Source organism: Danio rerio, chromosome 23, assembly GCF_049306965.1.
Source record: "Danio rerio strain Tuebingen ecotype United States chromosome 23, GRCz12tu, whole genome shotgun sequence".
In the NCBI taxonomy this organism is placed as follows: domain Eukaryota; kingdom Metazoa; phylum Chordata; class Actinopteri; order Cypriniformes; family Danionidae; genus Danio; species Danio rerio.
The window spans coordinates 12,662,336-12,676,251 of record NC_133198.1 but is presented as its reverse complement, the minus strand read 5'-3'; the positions used below and the strand labels follow the sequence as shown (position 1 = coordinate 12,676,251).

At 38.3% G+C, this 13,916-nt stretch overlaps 1 protein-coding gene across 1 annotated transcript in view; it reads right to left on the bottom strand.

The window, feature by feature from the left end:
* sac3d1 (SAC3 domain containing 1) overlaps window positions 1-13,580 on the bottom strand; it is a 62,276-nt gene extending 48,696 nt beyond the window's left edge. The window contains exons 1-3 of the mRNA NM_001386495.1: window positions 13,505-13,580; window positions 11,760-12,120; window positions 5,841-6,117 (exon numbers count right to left, since the gene is read on the bottom strand). Coding sequence (NP_001373424.1) covers window positions 5,841-6,117; window positions 11,760-12,120; window positions 13,505-13,515 — 649 coding nt within the window. The 5' untranslated portion in view covers window positions 13,516-13,580. The remainder of the gene's footprint in view (window positions 1-5,840; window positions 6,118-11,759; window positions 12,121-13,504) is intronic.
* Window positions 13,581-13,916: the final 336 nt, after the last annotated feature.

Below are 13,916 nucleotides of genomic sequence, written 5' to 3'. Positions count from 1 at the left end.
AAGAGACAAAACTATACAAAATTCGGTTTGTAAAAAGATATTTTTCCAAGACAAATATACAAATTATATTTTAGTTTGAGCCCATTCATTACTCAACTGTGGCTGAATGATTTGTTGCGGTCAGTGGAAATTAGGGATTTAGTTAATGCTTCACTACCACAATCTTCTGTCATATATTTGCAAAGTTTTAATATGTCATAATTTTAAAGATCACGCCTTGAGCGCCTGATATTTCTTTGGTGCTGCTGTGCTTTTATAACATTTAGATTTGAAAGAAACTAAATTAATATTAAAAATTAAACAAATTATGTCATAACGAATGCCCCTAAATATTGAAGCCATTGACAGCAAGCATCAGTGTTTCTTGAGATTGAAATAAGAATAAGGGATGATGAGGTGGGGTAGAGCTAAATTTGTGCATAATTGGAATAAAATCCTGCAGATGCCCCTGGATTTACATTGTGCATAACAAGTTGACTCATCATTTAAAGTTGTCACTATTTAAGAAGTTGACCAGAAGTTTGTCTTTCCTCTAGTGTTTTTCAGTTTTAAGTTCGCCATAGACAGTTTTTCTCTTTATGTTCTCTATTGTATGTGGCTGGAAATCTCTATGCACAAGGCATCACTGGCGCTTTAAGATCGCACATAATCAAAGTTTTTTCTAATGCAGGCCCGAAGCCCAATACGCTTGCTAGCTATGACGTTAATATTGGCCCGAAACCCGGCCCTAGGGGCATAAAAAAGTCAGGCCCCGTTAGACTCGGGCTTAAATGCAGGGCTCTAACCCATGTGACTGCTGTGAATTTTGATTCAAAGGTTTAAAAACCCTTGTGGGTCAGTAAAACGTATAGCAAGATATTAGGCATGGATTATATACATTTCTACTGTTTCAAAGCACTGTACCAGTCCCACGCACAGGTAAATCAACTGAAATACAATAGTAACTTACAGTAAAAAGCTTTTGAAATATACTAAAGTGTATTAGCATATTATTTACAACTATTTTTAAAGAAGGTCTCTGCATATTGTAGCATAGTGTGTAATGGAAGCCAGCTGGGGAGTGCAGCACAAAAGCCTCAATCCAATAGCTTCCTCCTTAGAGCATTTTATCGCCGATAAATTGGTCTGTGAATGAATTGGCAGGGCTCGAAATTAACCTTTTTGCTTGGTAGCACCGGTGCTCCTAACTTTAAAAATTTAGGCGCATCAGCCAAAATTTAGTCGCACCCACCAATTATGAGCACCGTTACTACAAGTTTTATACAAACAGATTTATTGTATTTGAAATCAACACTAATCAAACTAACAAGCAAAAATAAATAATAGAAATATGTGTGCGTGAGGAAAATATGTCTCAACGAAATCCCATGATCACAAGAAAATAGATTTTTATAACAGAACTGAGTGACCAAAGCATCCACGGAGCACTCACCGGCCCTGCACGCACTGCTTGAATGAATCTGTTAGTGATATAACTGTGCTGTTCTCACAAGTGCTGTCTGATATTGCACTGATGCTTTTGACACATACTGTATCTTATTACATGCATACATGTTAATAGCCATACCAGTCTTTTCATGAGTAGCGATATTAATTTACTCAGTGTAAGCCCGTTTGCGATGGTGTACGTGATGTTAAATTTGACATATAGCTGACCCTTGCACAGCGGACAGCATCTGGCAATTATATGAAGGATTAAACAGAAGCTCTTGTGCTAGATGTGGCAAACAGTTACCTGAAAACTCCATCCCACAGACTTTTTATAGCGGACTTGAAGCCAACAGAAGTCTTCTACTCTTGGAAAAGTGTAGAGGTGGATTAACATTCAGCACATGATCACTAGTAAGATGTGTCATTATTTGTAACTAGATGGTTTCTAAAACTAAATCTGTCCACGTTATCTTCAATCTCATCTTTAGCACTTTAGTTTTCCGCGGTAGTAGCTCTCTGTCATCCGAAGCCAGAAGGCGCTGACTGAGTGATTGACAGCTGATATTAACCAATCATTCGCGTTCAGTGCTAGAGCAGTGGGCCAATAAGAAGAGCGCGAAGCAGGGGCAAGCATTACGGACTTGGATTTGCAAGTTGACATGACAACTGTTTTAAACCATTCCTGAGCGCTGCGTTTCCCGTTCCAAGTGCAGACAAAGAGCTTAGAGATGCATTCTGCGTAAATGTCTCCCAAACCCACGCATGTGCTGAACATTTTGCAGTAAAAACTGGTCACACACAACAATTTTAAGCACTCGCAGAAATGCTCCCAAATATATTTTAAGGTCGCATAGATAAAATTTCGGGCTCATATGTGACCAAAATGGTCGCAATTTCGAGCCCTGATTGGTCTTGAATAAATTGGTCGGTTGTGAACGCTTGACATTTTTGCAACACAGTGCTTTCCCACACTTTAACCAGCAGAGGTCCTCATCAAGCTCCGATTTGGAAAGCTTTGGAAAGTAATGACCCTTGTTCCGATACAATTGAGGGTTCACTGGTTGAGAAAGCTTAATTTCACCATCAATACAAAATATGAAAGCTGCTAAACATTTACTTCCATAGTATTTGTTTTTCATACTATGAAAGTCAATGGTTACCAGTTTTCAGCTTTTTTCAAAACATCTTTGAGTTCAAAAAAGAAAGAAATTCATAAAGGTTTTGACAACATAAGTAAATAGGTGACTAAATTTTCATTTTAGAGTGAACTATCCCTTAAATTAGAGGTTGCATCTTAAAGGGATAATTCACCCAAAAATGGAATTTACACACCACTTATTCTCCTTTATGTGGTTCCAGTACTTCACGAGTTTATTTTTTCTATTGAATGCACAACAAAAAAGGCATCTTGAAATGGTGAAAAGATGGGAAGTGCAGAACAACATTACACAGTGGTAAACACTTATACAAAGCTAATGACAAATTTACATTTTGGAAAACATTTTTACCTATCATAAGACACAATTACATTGATAGGAAAAATCCTTTTACCAAGGACGAAACAAATATACATATTAGAAAAACAATTAACAATACGCAAAATACTTTTAGGAGTCCCGAAACAAATTTACCGCAGATTCTTTATGGAAAGGGAATGTACCACACATAATAAGTGACTGCGATGAAAAGTGTTGCTGTCGGTGAGCGCGGTAAATTCGTGTTGTGGAGTACATGGCGTAAATAAAGTTTATAGTAACTGAACATGAACAAATTGATGGTCGAGGAATGTTTAACATAAGGAGCTAAACGCTAAAAACGTGTTTGATGTTTCTAAAGGACGAAAACACCAGACATACTGCATCAATGAGTTTAATATTTTAATGAGGGCCACTCAAACACTGTAATTGTGGACATAATGCCAAATCTACATTATGTAAACATCTGCTTGAGGACTCTTAAAAGTAAACTGAACAAAGCCGGTGTTGCGGCTGTGTTAACTGGTGTCCCTTTCCAGATGTTCCAGAAGTTTGCAGATTCGTCACTTTTTCACAGCAACAAAACATGCCCATACCAAATAAATATTCTTATTACTTGGTGTCAGTGTAAATGTAAACATCATTGATAATATTTGTGTGGCAGAACAGTATATAACCAAAACTAATGTAAAGAAATAATTATAATTTACATGTCATCAATGGGATTAGAACCCAAGTTAAAGGGTCACGAAACACCAAAACACATTTTTTGAGCTGTTGACAGTCGTATATGTGTCCCACACTGCTAAAAACACTATTAGGGCACCTATATTTCACTAAAAAGTGTAAATTGGTTGTTTTTGCGTTATTTCAAGCAAATTTGTACTTCCTGTTTGAAACGAATTTTTGAAGCTGCGTCACAGTCATGACATAATAGCATGTATTCCAGCGTGCAGACTGGGCGTCTGTGCCTGAGTGAGTCTTATTACGTCTTACAGTGTGATACATTAATGCATGAGTAAGGCTTGGTTCAAACCAATCAGCGCGCTCTACTGTGCAACTTCATTAATAATCATTAGTGTCACCGTGTTTACACCACAAAGACAAACAAACAAACAAAGTTTTGTTAAGTTTCGTTTTCATTTTCTCTCTGTGAGAGCTTATCTGGATCACGTGTGGATTAACAGTGTACGTGATGCTCGACAACAATAATTTACGCGTCTAAGGGGGATTATTGTTTACCTAAGAGCTGTTCTCATCTGCAAACGCTGAGATCTGGATTCGCTTGTAGTATTCTCTCCATAAAGACGTGGCTCTAGTTGCTAGGGATTGTCCTGTCTCTACAAATTTGGTAAGTGAGCGACCAGTGCTCTTTGTTTATTCAGTTTGTTCGTATCGAATTAAGTTAACTATTGCACTGAGTGCAGAAATGTTAGCACCGCATTTTGTGACCGGAATAACACGCGCTGCTTTCCGACGCTACCTGCCGTGTGCATCTAAGTTTCCGGGAAATGCTGAGTTTTTTTTTCTCTCATTCGCCGTGCAGTATCAAACATTGCATGAAAAATACACGCTTAGAGCAGTTCCTCGAATCAAATATATCGTTTGTTGCGAGGGGCATGAATGAATTCCCTGAATGAAAGAGCCAAACTGCAGTTAAAGTCCAACATTTAATAATTTGGCAAATAATTTGACTACAGATGTCCATGTAGGTTAAACACTATCACTTCCTCTTGTGTGTATTTTGACTGAAACTGGCGCGTGCCCAAATAGACACTCCTACACCCTCCCACTTTAGTTCCTCCGACACTCCCCCCTAAACAGAGCTGGGCACGCCCACTTTTCTGACTTTTTCCAAAGTAGAGGTCTGAAAACACCCTGCTGAAACGAGGGGGTTTCATGGCCCTTTAAAAAGTTCAGCACGAGTATCAATCAATCTAATAGAGCTATTCGGGACTATACGTTGAGGCCAGATTTGATCCCTTTATCAGTCAACATATGTTATGCTTTGGTTGTGGACTCGTGAGAAATGACAAAACAAAACATGATTTTCATAGTTGTAGACTCATGCTAACCTGTGCCTTTGGACTTGTAACCTGTGTCTACAAAGTCACACACAAGCTGATATTTTCCGGTGTGTGGTACATTCCGCATCACTTCTGGTGTGTGGTACACAGAGAGGTCGCAGTTCAAACAAAGAGTTTATTCAGTATAATGATTAACAAAGGGCTGAGGACCGGATGCTGGAGCAGGTAACGGCAGATGAGGAAGCGGATCCCACAGCGAGGTGACTGAGCAGTACAGGTAAGCAAAAGGTTAAATAATAAATAATAAGACTGGACTAGACAAAAATGTAGAAAGGAGTAGCAAAGTGTCCACTAATAAGACAGGGCTGGTATAAGTAGAGAGATGGATTGGAACATAATAGCAACAGGTGAGTAATGCAAGCACGCCAGCGCTAATTGTAAGAGGGAACAGCTGACGTGAACAACAAAGAAGATATGATCAAACCTGACTCAAGACATTTCCGTAAAGAATCTGTCATTGTAAATTTGTTTCAGGACTGGTAGGTGTTATGCATCTTTTTAATTGCTTTTCAAAAATGTAAATTTGTTTCGTCCTAGGTAAAATCCGTTTTCCTATGTACTTGTGTCTTATGATAGGTAAAAATATTTTCCAAAATGTAAATTTGTCTTGAGCTTTGTAAAAGTGTTTCACACTTTGTAATGTTGTTTTGCACTTCCCGGCAACCGTAGACTTCCATAGTAGGAAAAATAATACAATGGAATTCAATGGTTACTGGCATCAAGCTGTTTTTCAAAATACCTTCTCTGTTCATCAGAGGAAAAGAAAATGCAATATGTGTTAGGGTCAGTTAAATTCCTGTTCATTTTGTGGTGAACTACGGGTTCAATAGCAGGTGTAAGCACTTACCCAGGTTGTAAAGTAGAGCGAGGGCCTGAAACTCCTCTTGATGCTGGTGTTTTCCCTCACTGTAGCTCTCCAGCAGCCAGCTCAGGCTCTCCTGCAGGTGAGTGTCATTGATGCGTGGGTCATAAAGCTGAAGTGGTTGCCCACAGAGCCTGTAGGAGGAGTAGAGGAGGAAACGCACACTTTTCTCCAGCACCGCCACACAGTCAGGCCCAGACACACGCTGGATGATCATATCCTGTCGGACACTACGTAGGCGGTCAAACACAAAACTATACACCTGTTGATGAGGAGAGAAACAAGGCAAGTCTGTGAGCAATCAAAAATTTCTATGCTAATTTCGCTAGCACACATTGATATTCTGTAGGTGCAAAATTCATCTATGCAAGTTAATCCACTGAAAAATAAACATTTTTGGTAATCTTTAATTAAAATCTGAGCATTTTCTTCTGATTTTGGCATAGCAGTGCTTCTTTAATGATGTCAGTTTGATGCCTTCAGACACAATATTATTAGCCATACCCCTCTTACCATTAGTTTGCTATTAGGAAAAAAGGCACACAAAAGAAAGTCCTGAGTCTACTCAATATTCCATGTCAGTATGAAATACATCAAAATACTGAAAAAAGTCTCTTTTTTCTGTGTTACAAACATTGTAACAAGTACTAGGATATTTCTATTTTGGACATAAATATTAACCCTTTACAAAATTGTGGTGCCATAAGGCAACATGCTATTTATGTTCATTTCCTTAGTGTAGCCAATGATGTGCTTTGGAAATCACATGACATACAGTGTTTTTCCTGTGGCGCGATTTCTGACAGTCGTTTATTGTAAGTAGTTGCTGAATGCAAATGTAAACATCACTAAAAAACAAAGCATCACATTATGTCAGATCCACAAAAAAAAAAAAAAAACATTTCGGAAACATCACCTCCAGTAAGTTATGATGATGACATATTCACAACTCTTTTTATCAGATTAGTTTTTTTTTTTAAATCAATTAAACATCCAACTAAATGGCAACACTGCAATAGTAGAATGTGCAATATTGCATTAGGTTAGCGAGCTAGAAGATCAGCTGTGATCTTTTAAGTTGTAACAATAACAACATGAATGCTAGTGATATAATGTTAATTAGTCATATGGTAATGGCATTTGCATTATGGATAAAATCTAATTTTAATGACAATACTTTTTGATGGGATATTAACACAGGGAACAGTGTATTAGCGAGCACCACCATGTTCTATAGTAAGTGAAAGAAGAAAAGGACAGAACTGGCTCTTCCTGCAGATGAAAGTTAGAATGAGATGGGTTTTTGGGGATGACCATGAAAATAATTCAGATTGGACATCTGATAAGAGCAGTGATGGAGACAGCCCAACTAAATTAGCTCTGAGGCAGATAAGACAGGAGTAGTATAGTATATAGAATAATATATAAACATTGTTAGCTAGTGGTTAAATTATTTTGATGCATCTGGTTATATTTGGCTTGTTATTTATTGGTTATAACATTTAATGGAGGAATATTCACTCGTTCATTTTCGGCTTAGTCCCTTTATTAATCCAGGGTTTGCTACAGCGGAATGAACCGCCGACTTATCCAACACGTTTTTACACAGTGGATGCCCTTCCAACCGCAACCCATCTCTGGGAAACATCCACACACACTCATTCACACTCTGGACAATTTAGCCTACCCAATTATCCTGTACCGCATGTCTGGACTGTGGGGGAAACCGAAGCACCCGGAGGAAAACCCATGCTAACGCAGGGAGAACATTCAAACTCCACACAGAAACGCTAACTGACCCAGCCGAGGCTCGAACCAGTGACCTTCTTGCTGTAAGGCAACAGCACTACCTACTGCGCCACAGCGTCACCCTATCTTCTCTACAGTGCAGTGATATTTAATATATGTCAGTAATAATGCAGCTGAAACCAATGACTGTAAAAAATATGGACGACGCGACAGCCCTTTTTCCCATTGAACGCCTTGAGGGCAAAACGCCTGCTTGACGGGCACAAACTGTCGCAAAAGACTGCTGAAATTGGAGCCTTGACATGCGCAGAAGGATTGTCTGATGGAGCCAGAGGAGGAGCCGCGAAAATGAGCGGAGTCGAGCTTCCAACCAAACGCTTTATGTAAAATCAACCACGCCCCCCGAACTTCTCAGCATGCGTTTGCTGTCATATCAACACAAATGGATGTAAAAACGTTAACAAATATGAGGGTTTTATATATTCAATCGCGCCAGCTCCAGGCCGCAGCGCATAACCTACTCGCGGCGTCGCGGGCTGATTCCGGCTCGCATGCGGCAGCGCCGGCTCGCTCGGCCGCCGCATCTGGCTCGATTGACTCGGGCTGGAATTGGGTAGTGAGTCCAGGCATCCGGAGTAGGTCCAGCAGAGGTAGTCAGTCTGAGTTCTAAGAGATAAGTCTCCGGCAGGCGAGAATCTAGCCGGAACTGTGTTTTGCTATCTGGGTGGCTAGGCGTGTATCAGCAAACTAATAAAGCCCGAAAAAAGCCCTGAACTTAGCGAATAAACAGTGTTCCACCAGGATCATGTATGTCAGAAACTATAGTTTACTGCTGAACTCATTTTGTCATGGTAAAATAACACAGAAATCTAATAATAACACTTCAGTCTACTTCAGTCTCCTGCCGAAGGCTCAGACGCCGCGCTTTGAGAAACTGTCAATCACTGCTGTCAATCACGATGACACGCCCAGCATTAAATAACTGCTAAAAACAAACTGTTTACAAAAATGAAGATCTGCACCTATTTCAGCACAATAACCAGTGCCTTAATCCACCTGAACCATCTTTCGGGACATTTTATTGCAAGTGTAATAATTTTTTTTTATTTGGGCTCAAGTCTCCTTCATTAACACGGAGGAGGCGGGCTTTATGACTTGTACTGCAGCCAGCCCCCAGGGGGCGATCTAACGGCCGAGACCCTCACTCAAACGCAGGCTTGCGGCACACTTGGCTGAAACATTTGAGGTTATAGGATTATTCATGCTCTGCTGAAAGCAAGTTTTTCATCCATATATTTGATGTTTCCCTTTAATATTGGAAAAATGAACCATTAGGAAAAAAGGTGTTTTTACATACAATTCACACAAAGCATCATGTAGGAAAAATGTTGACAAAAATATACAATAAAAAATTATTGCAGCATTTCAATTGAAAATTAAAGCTGTGCAATATGGCATACAGTATACAGTGCTCATGAATACACCCCATTTTGAAAACAAATATTTTTATCCCTTTTCAGTGAATATAGGCAACATATTTTGGTGCACTTAAACAAAACAGAATTATTAAACAGATATTTATTACAATTATATTTTTATCCCCAAACATAATTAGAAATCGAAAGATAATACAATTAAATTCAAGCAAAATAATGCAAAAAATAAATTACAACCTACAAAATTTCAACAAATGTTTTATTTTTTTTTATTTTTTTTGCTTCTCTTGCTTTTTCCTTTTTTGTTAAATTTGTATTTAAAATTTTTCTATAATGTATAAAGATGGGTATACTTGTTTTGGGACAATTATCCTGAGTTATTTTGTTATGCTGAGTTCAGACTGCATGATTTTAGCTTCGATTTGGACTCCCCAACAGGTTTTGAGAAATCACGAACAAATTCCTGAAATCAAAGGCAAATCGGTGCTCGTTCACGCGAGAGAAAATCACATAGTATAAACTATTAAGGACGCGATCTGAGAGAATCGCAATAGTAGAGAATCCGATGAGTCCTGTTAGCAACTCAAATCATGCTGTGTGAAATGAGTTTTGACTGAAAATAACACTAGCGATTACCTACAGCCAATAATAGAGCAGCATTCACTAGTCTGGGTATCTGCAGGCCAAATGGAGGTTGGCAGTATATTTGGACTCAATAAGTGGAGGAAAAACTAAAGTAAAGTTGGACCCAGCACCGTGTCTGTTTGACTTGTCATCTGAGCAATTCCACAACCAGGTCAAAAAGTAAAAAAAAGTTGAGGAAAAATTGCTAATTCCCTTCAAAACCCAGGTAAGCTAAAAGAGAAAGTACATTTTCTAAAGCCTTCTTTTTCCATTATGTAGTTAATATCGAAAGATATATTTCGTGACATTGCATTGTTTCCATGTCACTTCTCGTGTTTGATTGGTTGTGAAACGTTGTTTGGACAAAGTTGTCTGCGATTCTTCCTAATTTAAAGTCATGGAGTGTGAAGCCCCCTGTCGCCAATCCATCAGACAGTGTAAAAACTGCACTGACGGAATGCTAAACCAGATAGTCATGCAGTGTGAAAACATCTGTGACACAACTCAGATAAGCTCCAGATTTGGCTTCAGTACTGACTAATCTAATGTATATGTACAAATAGCATATTGTATAGCTTTCTATTAAAAATATGAATTTAAAAGAAATTTGTGAGGGGTGTACTTACAAATGCTGAGCACAGTATATCGTATGAACAATAAAAAGTCTATTCTTTTAAATTGTGCGCCACTTATTTTGTGGTGTCACATTGTTTACATGAACACTTTTTTTTTTATCATTTATATGAACACAATATTACATACCACTACAGAGATGCAAACAAAAACATAAATAACAGCATCTTGAAAGTACAAGGTTTACTTTTGTTTTGCACGTATAATCATTAGTTTTGAAAAATGTTTTGTATTTCATTAATTTACTTTTCAGCTTAGTCACTTTGTTAATCCGGGGTTGCCACAGCAGAAGGAACCGCCAACTTAACCAGCATATGTTCTACGCAGCGGATGCCCTTCCAGTTGCAACCCATCTCTGGGAAACATCCATACACACTCACACTCACACAGTACAGACAATTTAGCCTAACCAATTCACCTGTACCACGTCTTTGGACTGTGGGGGAAACCGGAGCACCTGGAAGAAACCGACACGAACGCATGGAGAACATGCAAACTCCACACAGAAACGCCAATTGACCCAGCCGAGGCTCTAACCAGCGACCTTCTTGCTGTGAGGCGACAGTACTACCCACTGTGCCACTGCGTCGCCGTTTAGTATTTTATTCATATTTATTTTATATTTCTACATTTGTAATCAAACATTCCTAGTTTTAGTGCTTTTACAAATAGAGCATGTGGGAGAATTTTCTCCATGTATTAAAACAGGGTTCATTTGAGTAAACTGTCCCTTTAAGGTCTGTGACTGTGTGAACATTTCAATATTTCAGAGTTTAAAACATCTGGTCACAAGTAAATTAAAAGAATTAAATTTAAATAAAATAAATAATATACATTGAAAACTATGCAGAGTTGATTATTCAATATCTGTACCTGAAAAGTAAATACCTGATAACCATTATTCACTTTGATCTTTACTATATTTTATTTATCTTGTAAGTTACTTTTTATTTGTTATTCGAGATTCACTCGTCTACAAAATCCCCCCCCAATCAATCTAAAGAAACCAGTTAAGTCATCTGGTGAAATTGTGTTCACGTCGCAATCTGTATATATATATATATATATATATATATATATATATATATATATATATATATATATATATATAAATACAGAAATACAGAATATCGTAATGTCCAATTTTTCAATGTCACGCAGCCCTAATTCAGGTATACAGATATTTGTTAAACAAATTTCCATGACTTTTCCAAAACTTTGTGGGTTTTTCTGTTTTTCCAAAACTTTTCCAGGCCTAAAAAATGCAATGTCAAAATTCCATGATTTTTCCAGGTTTTTCATGACTGTATGAACCCTGTTAAAAATCTGTGGGATAACCTGGAGTGACCGTTTCTAAAACGGTAAAGGACAATCTACTCACAGTAGTTAGAAAATGTATGAGATTTCAGTCTTATCGCTCAGCCCTAACAGATTTATATAACACAGACTACCATCTCCATACCTCCGTCCATGGCTGAAATGTAGAAGACGTTGCGACCTCATCAACCAGATAAGAGACGGTCTTTAAAAGAACAGACGGTGGTCGGAGGTCACTAGCTCTGGTGGAATCTTTCCCGGCAGCGGGCCGTGAATACTCTTTTACAGCACGTGAGATGTCAGCACGTGGCAGACGGTCCTGCTCGGTGCCGGGCAGCATCTCAAACCTGTGCAGCCGGCTTTGAGCTTCCCTCTGCCGTAGCTCGTAGGCAGGGCACATCGTCATGCAGGAGCCATGAGGCACTGAGGCTTCAGCTTTCTGATCCTGGATCACTCCAGTCTGTTCCTTCTGCCGGGGTCCTCGGCCCCTCCGAGAGTGTGACCACCTAGACATCAATACATAAAACAGAGTAAAACTGGAAATGAAGATATATCCAACACAGAGCTGGTAAAAGAAACATCTTTTCCTGAACATTCATTAATTTTCCTTCAGCTTTGTCCCTTTATTTATCAGGGATCAGGGGTCAATACATGAAATAACCAATGATACGCCAGATTATCCAGCATATGTTTTATGAAGTGGATGCTCTTCCAGCTGCAACCCAGTACTGGGAAACACTCATACACTCTCACATTCATCTACATACATCCACTACGGCCAATTCAGTTTAACCAATACACCTATACCCACATGTTTGGACTGTGGGGAAAACCTAAGCGCCCAGAGGAAGCCCATGCGAACATACAAACTCCAAACTCGACTTTCTTGCTGTGAGGCAACTGTGCTAACCACCAAGCCACCGTGCTGCCCTTTTCCTAAAAGTATTCCTGAATTACAGTAAAAAATTAAAAAGTAAATATTGAATCAGAATCGGTTTTATTGCCAAGTCTGCTTATACACAAACAAGAAATTTGTTTGCCCATTGGAAGCTTCCAGTGTACATAAAGTGACAAGTGACAACACGAAAATAAATATGAAAAAATACAACAAACATTAAACAGAGATGCAATTAGACAAAAAGCTCTGGATGTTGAATTGTATGTACAGATTTGTAATAAATTTACAAGTTATAAGGTGCTGTGTAAAATTTGTTTGTTTTATTTCGGCTAGAATAAAAGCAGCTTTTAATTTTTTTAAGTCTATTTTAAGGTCAAAATTATTAGCTCCTTTAAGCTGTTTTTCCCCGATAGTCAACAAAACAAACCATCGCTATACAATAACTTGCCTAATTACTCTAACCTGCCTTGTTAACCTAATTAACCTAGTAAAGCCAGTAAATGTCACTTTAAACTGTATAGAAGTGTCTTGAAAAATATCTAGTAAAATATTATTTACTGTCATCATGGCAAAGACAAAATAAATCAGTTATTAGAAATAAGTTATTTAACCTATTATGTGTATAAATGTGTTGACCTTTACATATGCACATAGGTGTGTGCTGAAATACGTTATTTTCCTGTTAAGTTCAAAGTATTGCAGAGGTCTGATTTCTGATTTTTTTTCCTTACTGACAAAATCTCGTTTACATTTTTATTGCCAAAACGCATTACTGTATATGCATAACAATCTGTATTCTGCGTGCATTAACCTGTATTGCTTTATACTGTTACATACGCCCTACCACAATGAACTAAGGCTGTTTCTGTAAGCGAAAACACTTTGTAACCTTGTATCAGACAGAAGCGTGCTGACTGGCATTTAAATATAATGTGTTCATTGCATTTAATCGTGCGTTAATCAAAATAAAAACAAGCTTTTAGAGAACTCACGCAATGCTCATGGCTGTTTTTTGATAATTTAGTGGGCGGCTCTGCTTTGCCCTGAAGACAGCTCCGGTTCTTTTTCTTCTTCTCTTGAGTTTTATTGGGGGTTGGCATACAACTTCTAGGTGTATTGGCGCCACCTGCTGGTTAGGAGGGTGGGCCATGATCGGAGTAAGGCATGATTTTAGAAAAGTATGGAAGTTTTTTCCTAACAAAATTAAAATGAAAATTCAAATGCTTAAAAGATCAAATGATAAATCAAATGCTCAAACTATAAATCAAATGCTCAAACTGACATTGCAAATGATAAATCAAATCCTCAAACTGACATCGCAAATGGTGAATCAAATGCTCAAACTATAAATCAAATCCTTAAACAGACATCGCAAATGATGAATCAAATGCTCAAACAACTCTG